Here is a 14,202-nt window from a genome sequence, read left to right as displayed (position 1 = left end):
CTCCTCCTCCTCCTCCTCCTCCTCCTCCTCTCTTGTCTCTCGATCACAACGGGATTGACCACAATGGCCTCTTGTCTCCTTCTAGTCCTCCATCGCTCAGACTTCACCTGTTGTGTTTCAAGAGCTCATGCGCAACGCTGGAGCACTCGCAGGGAGCCTTTGGTGATCAGCGCCAGTTGCTGCACCTAGACTGGTATGGGAAAGGATCTTTTAAGCGCTAGATAGTAGTCACCTGAGAGTCAAAAATCTCCCTGTTTGATTAGTTGCCTGTATCTATTTTCTCTCTCACCCTCACTCACTCAATTACACATTCACACGCTCTTTGTGATTCTACAGGGTTGAGTATCAAGGCTTTACCCGCTCACGGTGACGACGACGATATCTGCCTGCGTTTCGCCCAACTCGCTCTGGTGATCCGAGCCAGTCAATTATGACCCTAGTCTCGGTTTGTTTTTTTTTTTTTTTTTTTGGTATTGAAGTCCCATGCTGCCTGCTGGCTGGCTTCACTCAAGCTCTCCAATTATTCTCCGGACATGATGTCACCCGCGCCTGCAGAAACTTCGCCACAGAGTCGTGGCTTAGTGAGGCGCAGCAACTCGGCCATCGCCGACTCCGACGGGGCAACCTCCTCCCATAGGCAGCTTTATTCTCCGCTTTCCTCTCTCACCTCGGAACACAGTGCAGACGCTACGCTTTACTTTTCTTTTTTTATCTCAAGTACCATCCGCCGACAAACTCGCCTCAGTGGAGTGCTACATGTCCCCCGTCAGCTTGTCTCGCGACTCCTCGGCCTGAATTTGTATAAGACACCAGGGTCCACGATATGTCATTGTGCAGAATCGTAACGCTCATTCAGGTGCTCGCTATCCAATGTGATGGGTCATCTAGTTCCTAGTGCGCAGCTGACGACGCGCTGGCTGCGTCTGATACTGCGGTATGCCCGTCTGTCGTCGGGAGCCGACTCCAGCCGATCAAGCGATGCGCTCTGGCACCGGGCCATCAACCGCTATTCACGTTATACGACGCGATCATCCTGTTCGTCCAATCCTTTCACACTCGCATTTCTGCGTCTGTCGGTAAACCCACTTTCGAGCGCGTACTGAGGCTTTCAGACGCAGTCACATCCACCGCTCGTCACTGCCACAATGCTTGACAGACAGTCTTAGCTGGGTTGATGTCGCGCAAGACAAACCGACAGGCAGACGAGGAGCCATAACAGGACTCTCTGGCCTTCGGCCTGTCTCGGTAACGCCGGAGATCTCATCACTCCGTCTGTTATCTTCCTTGTCTCCGCCATAATTTGCCACCCGGCCACAGCATCGGAGTCTGTTACCTGGGAAGGGTAATATCTCCAGCAGACGCTGCGGTGCGGTGCCACCTAGCAACGCGATACGAACCACAGGACTATCAGTCAGCCTGTGCGGCCGCGTGTATGCGGGCGTGCATACTAGACGGTCGAAGTCCAAACGTTACGGTCGTTCCAAGACAATGCGAGTGAAGAGCGCATGCATGCAGATCGGGACAAAAGTCTTTTCCTTCTCTCCTTGTTCCTTGTCCCCCCTATTGGCCATGCCTTACCCTTCTCTCTATTACAGGACTCGTAAGGGCCGAGTAACGAGTCTCGTTACAAGTGTCTTCCCCGTTCCGACTGCCCTTCCTATTCCAGAAATTCTGGAGATGACCGTCGTCGACGGGCAGTCCAATGAGAGCTCGTAGCGGGGATCCCAGCTGCGGCGAGCGAGCCGGCCTCTGTGGCCCGTCAGCGAATCTGCGGCCAGAAGAGGCATTTCTCACACAACTGCCCAGGGCTTTTAGCTCGCCCCACGACGCCTCTTTTGGAGATTTTCCCTGCCGTCCATTTCCCCCATCAGCTGAGCGGATGAGCTCTTTTGGACTCTCAGTCTGGCGAAACGGTATGAGAGTAAAATCTAAGGGGGCAACATAGAGGGTCCGAGTAAATATTGGTTGGATAGGACCAACTCGGACAAATCCCATAGTATGGCGAACAGGGCCAAAGGTATGGTAGGTATTGTAGAGTCGAGCCATGGCCCAGCGCTGGATTGCGACTTACGCATAGGATGCGGGTATCAGCGGACCGAAAGAGGGAGGACATCCAGAAATCTCACGCGCGCTTGAAAAGTGCATCGTTTGGGAGTCGGACCCGGGTCGCTTTTTCTACTTGTCTCGCGATAGCGTTACTCCAAAGTGTGTATCTATACTTATGCACATCTATAACGGGAGGTCAGCACTAGCCCAATGAAGAGGTACTGGAATGGAATCGGAACCTCGAAAACTTCAGTATCGTACCCCAGTTTCCGCCAAATACCGCAAGTACATCATCAAAGCGAATAACTAGGCAGCGGGTCTCTGTCCGTCATGGTTGAACAGCAGGAGTTCTTTTCCCGCACGCCGAACATTGTATAACTTCAAAGAGAGAAAAATCCGCATGTCAGAGAAAGCCCTCTCTCCCCCTTGTTCATCCTGCAGAAATAGGGTAAACCATCATCCTGGAGGTTTTACTCCGGGTCGATGCGACTCTACAGGATGTGCACCACCCTACGGAGTCCCTCAAGACTTCTCAGCCTCGTTGGAGATCATCAAGTATACTACGGTACTACATACCAGTAGGGTAGGGACCGACCCTCATAATCGGGACTCGAGTCGGGTACCACTGGACCGTGCGTATATGTGGGCCGGCATTCCCAGCCTTCTTTTTTTTTCCTAATCTACCGCACAAGATGATTCTGAATCTTCATTCTCGCGCTCCGATGAATTTCATGTGATATTCAGCATCGCGAATGAACGCTTAAATAAACCCTTGTCGTCCTTACCAGGATCATCTGTCAGGCAACAGCAACAGCACCACAGCTTTGTCCGCAACTACCGCATGCATGGAACCCCCAGCTGTTGTAGGCGCCAAAAACAGGGACCGCCCGATGCAGTGTGCCCGATGCCCACGGAGGATCTATACACAATCGGGATATGTGTGTGTTCGGTGAGTCATACGGCAAGGAAAAAGACATTGTAACATTGGACAGTGGACAGTGGGCTCAAAGGTAAAGATCTCCACATCTCCATCATTCAGGAATTCTTAAATTACACATGGATATTGAGAAATGTACGATGCGCGATGATGCACACGCGCCTGCTTAACAGGGTTGTACTGCACTTATAGGTACAGCACAGTATATTGTTGAAGAACCTGCAGCCGCGGGATAGGGATGATAACTACGTACCTAGTACTGCCTGGAGCTGAGGCGGTTCCGCGTTTCGCTCTGTGGGGTGGCTTGCTTGTCACTTGCATGGCATACTCACGGAATATTCTGAATGACTTGTAGTAGGACTACATATTGAGGCATTGTATATGCTCGAATGAATTGTTTTCATCATGTTAGGTGCGAGCATTGAAAGTCTGACCCCGGAATTCAAGATCTCAAGGCTAAAGGGCTAAACCTGCCTACATACCGATAACTAGTGAGAGTGCACTTAGTAGTAAGTAATCTACAAGCGCACGCAACCTGAATCAGGTCCGTCCCACTGGTCAAAGGACGCAAAAGTATGGGTGGCGGGATCGCGCGCCGGAGAGCCAGATGAGGAAGCGGAGGGATGATCTTCAACCACTTGGAATAGTGATGTGGGGTGGGGTTTGTATCTATTATCTAGTGATTCTGAGAAATGGTACATACTCCGTGAGATACACTACTTCATACTTGTTGAATGTTGCTTACGTTGATTGGTGACTCTGTGATCGGGATAGTGCAAGAGGTATTTGTAGTTAGTTATAATCAGATGTATGAGCTCACTTTTGTGCTGAGAATCAGATAACCGAAACACCACAAACTCAGACCTGGGGATGGGTCGTATTCGGCTTTCTGTTCCTACCTGAAAGCCGAGCACGGGAGTACGATACATAATTACATAGTGAAAGTATGGACGAGCACTAACATGCAGTCACTGCCACTCTTTTTACTCATCAAAAATTGAAACCTGCATGGCAAGTGGAGCGGCTGCCCATCGCGGAGGGAGAGGGAAAGAAGCTGAGAGAGGGGAGGGGGCTTAGCTTAGGCCCAGCCAGCCCTGATTCAAGTTCAACCGACTTGCAAGCCGCACCTTCAACACGCCTCTTTTTCTATCGGTCTACAACATGGTTATGCTCTAGATCTGTAGACTCGATTCGTCATTCTTTTTTTTTCTTGTTGTATAAGGAGTCAATCCAACAACCGATCAGTCAAAGAAAAGTACTATAGCTTGGTTACCTCCCGTTCCCGGTGCCACCAGCTCAGCACAATGGGCGCCGCCCCTCCCCGGTCAGACCGGAATTCTCATTGAGAAGAATGGAACTCTTGTTGTGGTTGACCCATGGTTCAGCTTCTGTCTGTCTCTCTGTCCGTCCGCCCGGCCGTCCGGCCGTCCTGGGCAGAAACTCAAGTTCAGCGGTGGGTGCCCTTTTGTGTGACCTGCTTTGGATTGAAAGCGGCTTCTTATCCCACTGTGGCATATCGGAACATGTTGATCCATTACCCTCGAAGATAGCCTACAAGAAAAGAAAAAGGTTAAATCGTTTTCTCTTTGCATCCGACCGGAACCCTCCAAATCAGAAGGTATCGCCCGGCGATGTAGGCAAGAATTAGATAGACTACGGGCGCCTTGGGCCAAACTCTCTTTGTTCGAGGGGGAGGTAAGAACGGTTTTATGTGGGATCGGGGATTGACTCGAGTAGTGTGTTAGTTCACTATTGAGTTGATTATGTTGCCAACTTAGTAAGTGAAGAGTAAGAACTAGGCTAATCAATCTATTATCCTCTTGATCTAGTCTAGCGGTGGTGGACTGGTAGTAAATGTAGAGAAATCACTCAATGAGCCAAAATAATCATGGGCGGATCACCTGGTCTAAACTAGCCCCGTGCTCTCTTTTCTTGACTTTGGCTTCCAGGGTGGTGAATCTCTTTCTCGTTTCTCCCCTTCTTTGCCTGTCTTTTTCTGGTTGCTTGCTCCACTGCCGATGACACTTCTGGACACTTGCATCTGGCTAAGACTTGTTACTGAGCAAGAAAGTGATTGAGAGCGCACCTGGGAAAGCGGGCGGTGGCTCCAACCATCAAGAAAAAGTGAGTGAGTGAATAATAATAATAATTAATGCGATCAAATCTCCAGGTAGGGAAAATTCCTAGGTGAAAAACCTGCGAAATAATCACTCGTACCATACGATCGGGATTTCCGCGTCGACGACCGCATGGGAAAAGTCGCCGGACTGCACCATTGCAGACAGACAGAGTTGCCCCCCTCATCTACAGTACTAACTACTTCCTGTACTTGATCGCTTGTGCTTGCTAGCTGTGCGTATCAGCAGCGATACCATCACGGTTGGTTGGCATAGCTGAAGGGAGATAGATCCAGCATGCAATATCAGCTATAGCTTGTCTCGATTGTCTTATTGAATGGGTTTACAAATCCAGACGCTTCGGTTTAAGATTCGTGTGGGTGTGGAAGTTGCTGTCTGTCTCTGGTGGCTGTTGGATGGATGGATGGATGGGTGGCTGTATAGACTCTCGTGCATTGATACATATACCAAAGCCCCATTCCCGGTGGACCATACTGTATCTGTACCGTCAATTCAGCTCCCGAGTCAACTTCCCATCGTTGTTGTTGCTGCTGCTGTTGCTACTACTGCTGCGACTGCTGCATACACTGATTGAATTGCAGGCAGCCTTCATCTGTCTCCAGGCTGTTTTTGCCCCCTCCCCTCCTCTCCTCATCCATTGGCGTTATTCCCTCTCCTCTTCCTCCTCTTTTCCCCTTTCTCCTCTTCTTCCTCTTCTCCTCCCTCTTCTTCATCACAAGCTTTCGATCCTTTTTCAGTCCTTGCCATTCCTTTCTTTCCTTTTCGCGCGTTCGCCCACACAGTCAGTAGTTTTTTGCCCTATACATTCCCACGACTTTGCCTACCACCAAACACTACGACTACTACTACTACAACAACACCCGCTGCCACACTCCACTTCTCTTAACTTGACGGTGGGGATTTTCAATCTATACCCTAACTGTTCAACTCACTTTCTGATCCCACCGTCCCCATCGTCTACCGGATAGGCAGCGGTTTTTTACCCAGCCACACCTGCTTCTATTATTTTACTTATTTTTTTTTTCTCTTCTATATCCCTCCGTGCCTTTCCTCGGGACCGGATTGAGTCCTCGTGACTTGGGGCTTTATCTATCTGTTTTTCTGTCTGGCCTCGACAAACGAACCGGATTGTATCAGGAAAATTCACTTGGTGTGGGCGAATGTCGCCTCTATGGTCTTTTTCCATCCTATCTTATCTCTCTCTTTATTGATTCGCCCTTCTCTCCTTCGCTCTTTTCTTTTTGCCAAATACACTACCGTCTTTCGTCGCTCTCGCGCAGTCTGAGAATGCCCACCGTCTTACTGCCTTCGTCGGCAGCCGCATTTGCCCCGCGGTCGTCACCAAACGTGGTGCTCAACACCCGCATCGAACCGTGGCTCACGGCCACTTTGAAACGGGTCAACCGAGTCAAGCGTCCGCTGAACAATGTCACACAGCATACCAGGTGTCTGACCGAGACACTCTCCTCGCCTAACGCTATTTGGACACTGTGCTCGATGATGTTTCCCAAGGCGCCCGACGCCGAACTTCGCAAGGACGACAATCCTCTCGTGGAGGGCCTCTTCAACTATCAAATGATTCATATCGAGGCCTACGTCGTTCATGTGGATATGGTGTCGCAGAACGAAGTCGCCTTCAAGCTAACCCCGGAGACGATCGAAGCGCTGGTGGATTACCACAAGGACGTCTATTCCGTCGATACCGCTGCGAACACCCTGGACTGGTCCGACAAGGGTAGCCAGCTCAAGAAGCTACAGGAGGAGTTTGTCCAAGCAGCCAACAAGTTCGTCTATCGCACGAGCGTTCTCGCCCTGGAAGGGCTGGAGGAGGACGGGGCGGGTGAACTCCTGGCTGGCCGCAGCGAGGAAGCCAAAGCGGCCATTTCCAACTTGTTCGTCCCCCTGCAACCGCCACCTCCGCGTGTCGTCGACGTACTCCGTTCGGTCCCGTTCTTGCCCAGCTCAACTGTGCCGGGCCCCTGGTGGCAGGACTCGATGCATCAACCTCTCCCGATGGAGCCGTGGAAGGTCCTGCCGTCCAGCCCAGCCACCACCACGACTGGGGATGCGAATCCGGGACTCTGGGCTCACATGAGCAGCATGGAGGACGCGCAGCTGGCGTCGCCACCATCGACCTTCAGTCCGCCGTACACAACCGCGCCGCCGTACAGCACGGCGCAGTACTACGGTGTCGCGGCGACCTCGGCGGCCCTTGCGGCCCTTCCGCTGCCGAGTATGCTCTGCAGCACGGCGGCGAACATGTCTGGGTTTGGATGGGGGGATCGATACCAGGATTTCTCATCGCTTTCGCTTCCCTACGGGACAATAATGTAAACGAGTCCATGGAACCAGACACTTGATGTTAACGGGCTCCCTGACTTGGCGTGTGTTTTGGAAACAGATCCCAGGGTCCGAACCGACATCACGAATATTACAGCTCGCCTATGCCGCCTGGCCCGATCCCACCAGCTTTGAACCGACCGGGGCCGAATTCTCCCAACGACAGACATCCAATTAATTGGCATCAATGACGGCGTTATCCTTGATTGACTTTGCGACCAAACATGATACTCCATATCGTCTATATTTTTGCATTGACTGCTGAGATCGCCTCTCTTTGTTTTGCATTTTGTTTTTTTTTCCCCCTTATCTTGGTTCGAACAGCGCTAGCGTGTTTACTTTGTTCTACAGCATCAAGAAGCGGCGGGTCGGCTATTTGTGATTGCTTTCGTTATATGTCATGAAGACCTGGTTAGCCTCACGGCACGGGATATGATTTGGATGAGGAAATGTTCACCATCGTTTTGCTTCGTTGCCGCTGCTGGTTCGAGTATTGAGTCGGACAATGCTGTGCATTGCTCCGCACTCCTCCCAGGCAGCATCTCAAGGGGTTTAGTCTGGATACAGGTTTATCCGTCGGGACTAGCCGAGATGTGCAGCGGCGCTGCCGGTCAGCAGAAGGCATCTGTGATGCTTCTATGACGGCAGCTTTTTTGACAAAGGCGGGATCAAGTCTGTGTTGATCAATTCCTGGACTGTTGTTGATCTCGTTGATCTGGTTGAAGGTCTGTCTGTGGCAGCCACACCAGTCGGCCCGACGTAGCTTGGGGTCTGTGACCTCTGCGTCGTCCAAGATTCGAGTGAGAGAACAGGCTTGGAGGCGATTTAGCCTTTTTTGGTCCTGTATTGTCCGATAGGTTCATCTCCTATCATCCAGGCTGGGTTTTACTTGTTTGTTTCTTTCGGGTTACCTGGATGCGCCCGTCCGCACGACAAGCTTCCCTGGTGGAGGCGTGGAAGGCGGACGGGAATCGGATGCTGGAGGGCTGCGCCCACGTCTTGCGTTGAGATTCTTTTCTTCTTTCTGCTGTTCCGTATGTGATTGGCAAGATGTACTTAAGTCTGATATAATCGACGAAATGAAGTTGAAAGAGACTGACATCCAAAGGCCCGGGTGCGTAATGAATGGCTCTCTGCTCTTACCAGGCTACGACGTGTTGAAACTGCCCTATGGGATCTCCGCGGGCGCTAAACAAAAGCCCCGGCCCGAGATGGCGTCAAGGCCAGCCCAGCAAGGCGGAGGAGGAGGAGGAAACACAGCTTCTTCATCGTCAATCATCATCCATCATTCATCATCATCATCATCATCATTATTGTTATTACCATCCCTACGAACGATGGTTCGTAAATGAAGTAATTTCCCCGCGATCTTGGTGCCACGCTTCTTTCTCCCCTATTCAACCCGGCGCTACTGCTAAATCAGCTCAATACTCAGCATCTGCTTACTGCATCTTACACTATCTCATCCTTATCATCAGACTTCCACCCGATACACAGCCATCATTCCATCCATTGTCCTTACTACCACCGAAGACTTACATACAAGAAAACTCATCACGCCTCCCCAGATGAACTATACATTTCCACTACATCTGTAGAATCAGACAAGAACACAAAAAATGGCCGACCTGCAAGAAGCCCTCAACTGCCTCTCGCCCACGACATGGGACGCCATCCCCAGCAATGACCCGGACGCCCTCCGCGCCTACCTCACCGACCTCTCCGCCAAAGCGCGCCTAATCATCGAGTCCGTCCCGGAGCCGCCCGTCGAAAACGGAGACATCCCTCAACCTTCGACAACAACAACAAACAGCAGCAACCACCCCACCGCCGCGACGGTCCTCCACCCCTCCAACGCCCGCGCCTCCAGCATTCTCTCCGCACCAGTCGCCCCCTCCTCTTCGACGTCCTCCTCGTCACCTCCGCAACAAACACCACCATCACCAGTCCAAAACCCCCACCACAAAGAATGGAGCAAACCCATTAAGATCTCCTCCGCCAAGGAGAACCCCCTCCACATCCCGATCTACAAGCTACCCGGCGCGGACGGCAAGGGCCACTGGTTCGGCCGCCGCAGCGTCTTCGGGGGCCTACCGTTCACGAAATGGCACACGAAACTAGCCGGCGAGATGGGCCACACGCTCCAGATGAATCAGCGGCAGATCGAGAAGGGCCGGGCGCCGGACCAGGCGGTGCGCGGGATCGGAGCCGAACGGTTGGTCGAGGATATCGAGGTCAAGAGTGAGGATGGCCAGCGCGTCATCGGCCATGTGCAGGTGTATCATGTTTCGGCCATGTTTCCTAAGCCGACGGCTCCGCGGGACTTTGTGAGTCTGATTGTTAGTTGGGAGGTGGTCACTGAGGAGTTTGAGAGCGGTGATGTGGGGGCGAATGGCGGGGGCAGTAAGGCGGCCAGGAGGTGGATGATGGTTTCCAGGCCGTGTGAGCATCCGGACGTGCCCCCGACGCAGGATTATATTCGCGGGCAGTATGAGAGTGTAGAGTTTATTCGGGAGATTCCGGTTTATGGCAATGGCAATGGGGATGGGAATGGGAATGGGAATGGTGCGGGAGGGGAGCAGGAGGGGCGGGAGAAAGTTGTCGAGCAGAAGATGAATCCGGTGGAATGGGTGATGGTGACAAGGAGTGATCCCGGGGGCAACATCCCGCGCTGGATGGTAGAGAAGGGCACCCCCAAGAGTATCTGTCAGGATGCCATTAAGTTCCTGAATTGGGCTTGTCGGGATGAAGGTCATAAGAAGCACACACATCACAAGACTGGGGAGGCGGGCCAGCATCATCACCAACATGACGCTGGCGCGGAGGCTTCGGCGGAGGAGGGCGATGACGACAGTGAATTGGAGGCATCCAGCGAGTCGGATTATTTCGACACGGAGGTCGAGCATCATGGTCTCATTGCCAGTTTCGCATACTTGGTTAATGCCGGGTTGGAGCGGTATGCGCCGCAGACTGTGCTCGACTACCTTCCGCACGGTCACTCGCGACAGTCGTCCACCGTCAGTGCTCCCGAGGAAGATGGTCATCTGCCAGAGTCCAAGGAAGCGCTGCAGACCGCACCAACAACAGCTACAGCGATCGCTGACAAACCAGCGGAACCCGATTTCAACGACGCCGCGTCACAGGACAAAGCATCTGTGGCATTCTCAGCCAATTCAGCGTTCGACTCCACCGTCGAAGCGCCGCCCGATGTCTCGGCAATTGAGCAGATGGCGCTAAACAAGAAAGGCAAGCTGACGTCGCACGAGAAGCAACTGGCCAAGCTAGCGGAGCGCAAACGCAACGTCGATGCGCAGCTGGACCGCGTGCGCTCGGAGATCCAGGCTCTGCACGTCGAAGCCTCACCGCCACCCGCTCCGGGCGCAGCTGAAGGCAGCAAGCGAGACAAGGCGTCTGCGGCGGCGCTGGCCGCGGCCGGAGACGCAGGCAGCGAGCAAGTCAGCAGCAGCCCGAGCAGCAGCGTGCACCGGGGGGTGGCGTCCAACAGTGCCAACAGTCACGGCAGCCACAGCCGGCACGAGGCCGCGCGCATGCACAAGGTGGCGTCTGGGCTGTTCAATGAGGAGTCGAAGCTGCTGAAACAGCTGGGCAAGATCGAGAAGGACCAGGTGAAAGAGGCGTCGAAGATCGAGGCGCGGCAACAGAAGCACGCGGAGAAGCAGGAGAAGTCGCGGGCCCGCGGGGAAGCTGAGGCACTCCGGCGTGAGGTCGAGCTGTTGAAGAAGGAAGTCGATCGGCTGCGGTCGGAGCGCAAGCAGTGGCTGGATCTGATCGGGTCGCTGCAGGCGGAGAATACGAGGTTGGCGGCGCAGCAGGATCCCGGAGCTGCTGCTGTGATGGCGGAAGAGAAGAAGTAGATCTTTTTCGCAGATATGAACATTTCAAAGATCTAGATGATTTGTTTTGCGCTGTACATTATGCTAGACTGGCGTGAGGCACAGGATACTACATTACATGGCATGGTTGAATGATACAATATAATATTATCGTAAGCTTGATTGAAGTCGCTGGATTATGGGGACTCAGCTGAGAGGAACAGAAATCAAACCAAACCCAAACGCCAGCCCGTAACTCCTTGTCCCAGTTTAGACATCTAGAGATCCATTACTCTAATGGATCCTATCCTTCCAGATGCAATCACCATCCCGGTGCAGACCACTTAACAATCCGACAATCCAACAATTCACCATCACGACCCTTCCTTCCACCTCCTCTTCCATCTAAGACACCCAATCCGACCCCAGTACCCCGGATTATTCCTGCGTCTAAACGAAACGCATTAGCCCAGCTCACGAAATTAACCCCCAATTCTCCCCTCTCTAAACCTTCTTCCCCATCCCCAGACCCTTAATCCCCCGATAACAGACCCAAGAAGAAAGGAAGAGAACATACCTCAGGCGGATTCCCCGCGCCACGCACCATCTTCTCTATCATCGCCGCGCGCACCTTCTCCTTCGACTCGCCCATCCCCACGGCCATATACGACAGCAGCGGCGGGTGCCCGATATACGAAGCGTAGCTGTCGCGCACGATGTTGGACAGCCACTCGTGCTTGGTCGTGTCGGCGTGGCCCGTTCCGATGTAGCGGGCCTGCATCGCCTCGAGGTTCTGGAGGGTGCGGAGTTTGTCGGCCATTCTGAATATATTGTTCTCTGGTAGTTGGGTATGGTGGGGGTAGGTTGGTGTGGTTTGGGTGTGGTGTAGTGGGGCTTTTGTTTGAGGGTTCGAAGTTGCTGGGTTTGGTGAGGTTCGTGATATTCTGGTAGGCTGGGCTTGGGTGTTTCGCCGCGGAGGGTTGAATCGAAAGGCTCGAGCCCGGCGGGAGATGTCTGTTCACGTGATGTGGGGTGTCTCTATCGGTTGGTTATCTATTGATCAGTTAGCTCACTTATCGGGGCGATAGATTAGTTATAGATTTCATCTCTGATATTAAGGTTGATTTTTTTTTTCTTTCGAGATTCTGGATTCTTAGCTTATATTTGCGGTCTTGATTCATTTGATACACTTATATATGATATGGGAGAACAATCACCAGAGAATGACCTCCCCTCTCGAATCGCCCGCCTAGTGCATACCCATTTCGATACCCTGCCCGCGCGCAGTAAACCCATTGTCCGCGATGATGGCACCCGGGAGTGGATTCCCATGGCGGGGATGGTGGTTGTTAGAGGTATTTTTCCTTTTTTTTATCATCTGCTTCTGGTCAAGAAACCGTGCTAATGTTCTTATCTATCTCAGGCGAGAATACGCCGGAAGAGGAGTTGACCTGTGTAGCTGTGACGTATGGCATCTCTTCTCTTCTCTTGTGTCTAATCTCGGTATAGATGATACTGACGGCAGCAGATCAGGCGCCAAATGTCTGGCCGCCTCCCAGCTCGCAGGCTGCAAAGGCCTTGTCCTCCATGACTGGCACGCGGAGATCCTCGCCCTGCGGGCGTTCAATTACTGGGTTTTGAACGAGGTGAGGGGGGTTCTGGAGGGGGAGAGGCGCGTTGCTTCTGTTGCTACGGATATAGATACAGGATCGCGAAGCTCAGCATCAGCATCGCCATCATCCAGATTCATCCGCCGTCGACACCCCAGCACCAAAAACAACCCGCCCTTCGAACTCCACCCCGACCTCAAAGTCTACATGTGCTGCACCTGCGCGCCCTGTGGCGATGCAAGCATGGAGCTGACCATGGCCGCGCAGGAGGATCCCACGCCGTGGGAGGAGACTACCCCCGCTGACGCGGGTATGGCTAGTGCAACAGCTACAGCTACAGCTACAGCAACGCAAGCAGACCCAGATCCCTCCCCGACCCTCCTTGATGGCCGCGGCCACTTCTCCAAACTCGGCATCGTCCGCCGCAAGCCCGCTCGCGCCGACGCAGACTCTACTAAGAGTAAATCCTGCTCTGATAAGCTGGCCCTCCGCCAGGTCTCTTCTCTCTTGAACCACGAGACGGCGCTGTTGGTGGACGTCACTGCTAGTGCGTATTTGGCTGGGGTCGTGCTGCCGGAGACGGAGATTAGTGAGGTAGGGTGTCAGAGGGCGTTTGGGAGAGACGGGAGAATGAAGGGCTTGGTGGGTTCTTCTTCTGGGTTGGTTGGGGGTGATGGTAGGGAGGGCGAGGATTCTACCGGATATCGCTTCCACCCCTTCAAGATCCTCTCCATCCCGTCGGCGCTGGCGGACTCCCTCTGGAAGTATGGCAAGCCGAGACAACCGCCCGCTTCTTCGTCTTCGACGGCGAAGTACAAGCCTGGGACGATATCGGCGCTCTGGGTGGTTGCCCCTTCCGTTGGGGCCGACCAGGTGGTTTCGGGGATCGCCAGCGGAGTGAAGCAGTTGCCCAAACTGGCGGGGAGTCGCACCGGGCTGTATGAGAGTATCATCGGTGGGGTGAAGCAGGGGAGTAAGGCGTCGGCGCCGGTGGTGAGGGGGGCGTCGGCGCTCTCCAGGGTGAGGATGTGGGGGGCTCTGCGGGATGTTATTCTGAGTGATGAGCACAATAAAACTGGGTCGCTTGTCGATGAGCGCTTGCGGCAGGTTGTGAGTGTGCCTACTTATGCGGAATTCAAACAAGCAATCGCCACATCCACAGACTCTGGCCGGGCGCGTGAACAGGCTCTGCAAGCCGCGAAGACAGTCTTGGTTCCTTGGGTGCCGAACTCAGGTGATGAAGATTGGGGACTGGAGGTCTTGATAGACACGAACCCCAAGAAGCGCAAGCGGTGAAT

At 53.3% G+C, this 14,202-nt stretch overlaps 6 protein-coding genes across 6 annotated transcripts; 5 read left to right on the top strand and 1 right to left on the bottom strand.

Moving 5' to 3' along the window:
• Nucleotides 1-4,170: 4,170 nt before the first annotated feature.
• Nucleotides 4,171-4,654, top strand: BO97DRAFT_407439 (uncharacterized protein). The gene has a single exon (XM_025695641.1). It carries the CDS (start codon nt 4,335-4,337, stop codon nt 4,629-4,631), a length of 297 nt encoding a protein of 98 aa, XP_025549053.1. The 5' UTR covers nt 4,171-4,334; the 3' UTR covers nt 4,632-4,654.
• Nucleotides 4,655-5,402: 748 nt separating this feature from the next.
• BO97DRAFT_156823 (uncharacterized protein) lies at nt 5,403-6,303 on the top strand. The gene is made up of 2 exons (XM_025690201.1): nt 5,403-6,014; nt 6,090-6,303. Exons 1-2 carry the CDS (start codon nt 5,517-5,519, stop codon nt 6,195-6,197), a joined length of 606 nt encoding a protein of 201 aa, XP_025549052.1. The 5' UTR covers nt 5,403-5,516; the 3' UTR covers nt 6,198-6,303.
• BO97DRAFT_156841 (uncharacterized protein) lies at nt 6,249-7,674 on the top strand. The gene has a single exon (XM_025690202.1). The coding sequence runs from the start codon at nt 6,409-6,411 to the stop codon at nt 7,453-7,455; it is 1,047 nt and encodes a 348-aa protein (XP_025549051.1). The 5' UTR covers nt 6,249-6,408; the 3' UTR covers nt 7,456-7,674.
• A 1,070-nt stretch (nt 7,675-8,744) lies between these two features.
• On the top strand, nt 8,745-11,414 carry BO97DRAFT_395612 (uncharacterized protein). Its single transcript, XM_025694039.1, has 5 exons — nt 8,745-9,299; nt 9,332-9,347; nt 9,430-9,983; nt 10,047-10,500; nt 10,573-11,414. The coding sequence occupies exons 1-5, from the start codon at nt 9,081-9,083 to the stop codon at nt 11,334-11,336; spliced, it is 2,007 nt and encodes a 668-aa protein (XP_025549050.1). The 5' UTR covers nt 8,745-9,080; the 3' UTR covers nt 11,337-11,414.
• A 50-nt stretch (nt 11,415-11,464) lies between these two features.
• Nucleotides 11,465-12,247, bottom strand: BO97DRAFT_407436 (splicing factor 3B subunit 5 family protein). The gene is made up of 2 exons (XM_025695640.1): nt 11,872-12,247; nt 11,465-11,744 (listed from the first exon to the last, which is right to left on the bottom strand). The coding sequence occupies exons 1-2, from the start codon at nt 12,112-12,114 to the stop codon at nt 11,733-11,735; spliced, it is 255 nt and encodes an 84-aa protein (XP_025549049.1). The 5' UTR covers nt 12,115-12,247; the 3' UTR covers nt 11,465-11,732.
• A 248-nt stretch (nt 12,248-12,495) lies between these two features.
• Nucleotides 12,496-14,200, top strand: BO97DRAFT_445192 (tRNA-specific adenosine deaminase; the record flags this gene model as incomplete). Its single annotated transcript, XM_025698519.1, has 3 exons — nt 12,496-12,649; nt 12,718-12,760; nt 12,823-14,200. 3 exons carry the CDS (start codon nt 12,496-12,498, stop codon nt 14,198-14,200), a joined length of 1,575 nt encoding a protein of 524 aa, XP_025549048.1.
• Nucleotides 14,201-14,202: the final 2 nt, after the last annotated feature.

This window comes from Aspergillus homomorphus, assembly GCF_003184865.1.
Source record: "Aspergillus homomorphus CBS 101889 unplaced genomic scaffold BO97scaffold_34, whole genome shotgun sequence".
Taxonomy (NCBI): domain Eukaryota; kingdom Fungi; phylum Ascomycota; class Eurotiomycetes; order Eurotiales; family Aspergillaceae; genus Aspergillus; species Aspergillus homomorphus.
The sequence above is the reverse complement of the archived record's forward strand: the minus strand, read 5'-3'. Positions and strand labels throughout refer to the sequence as shown.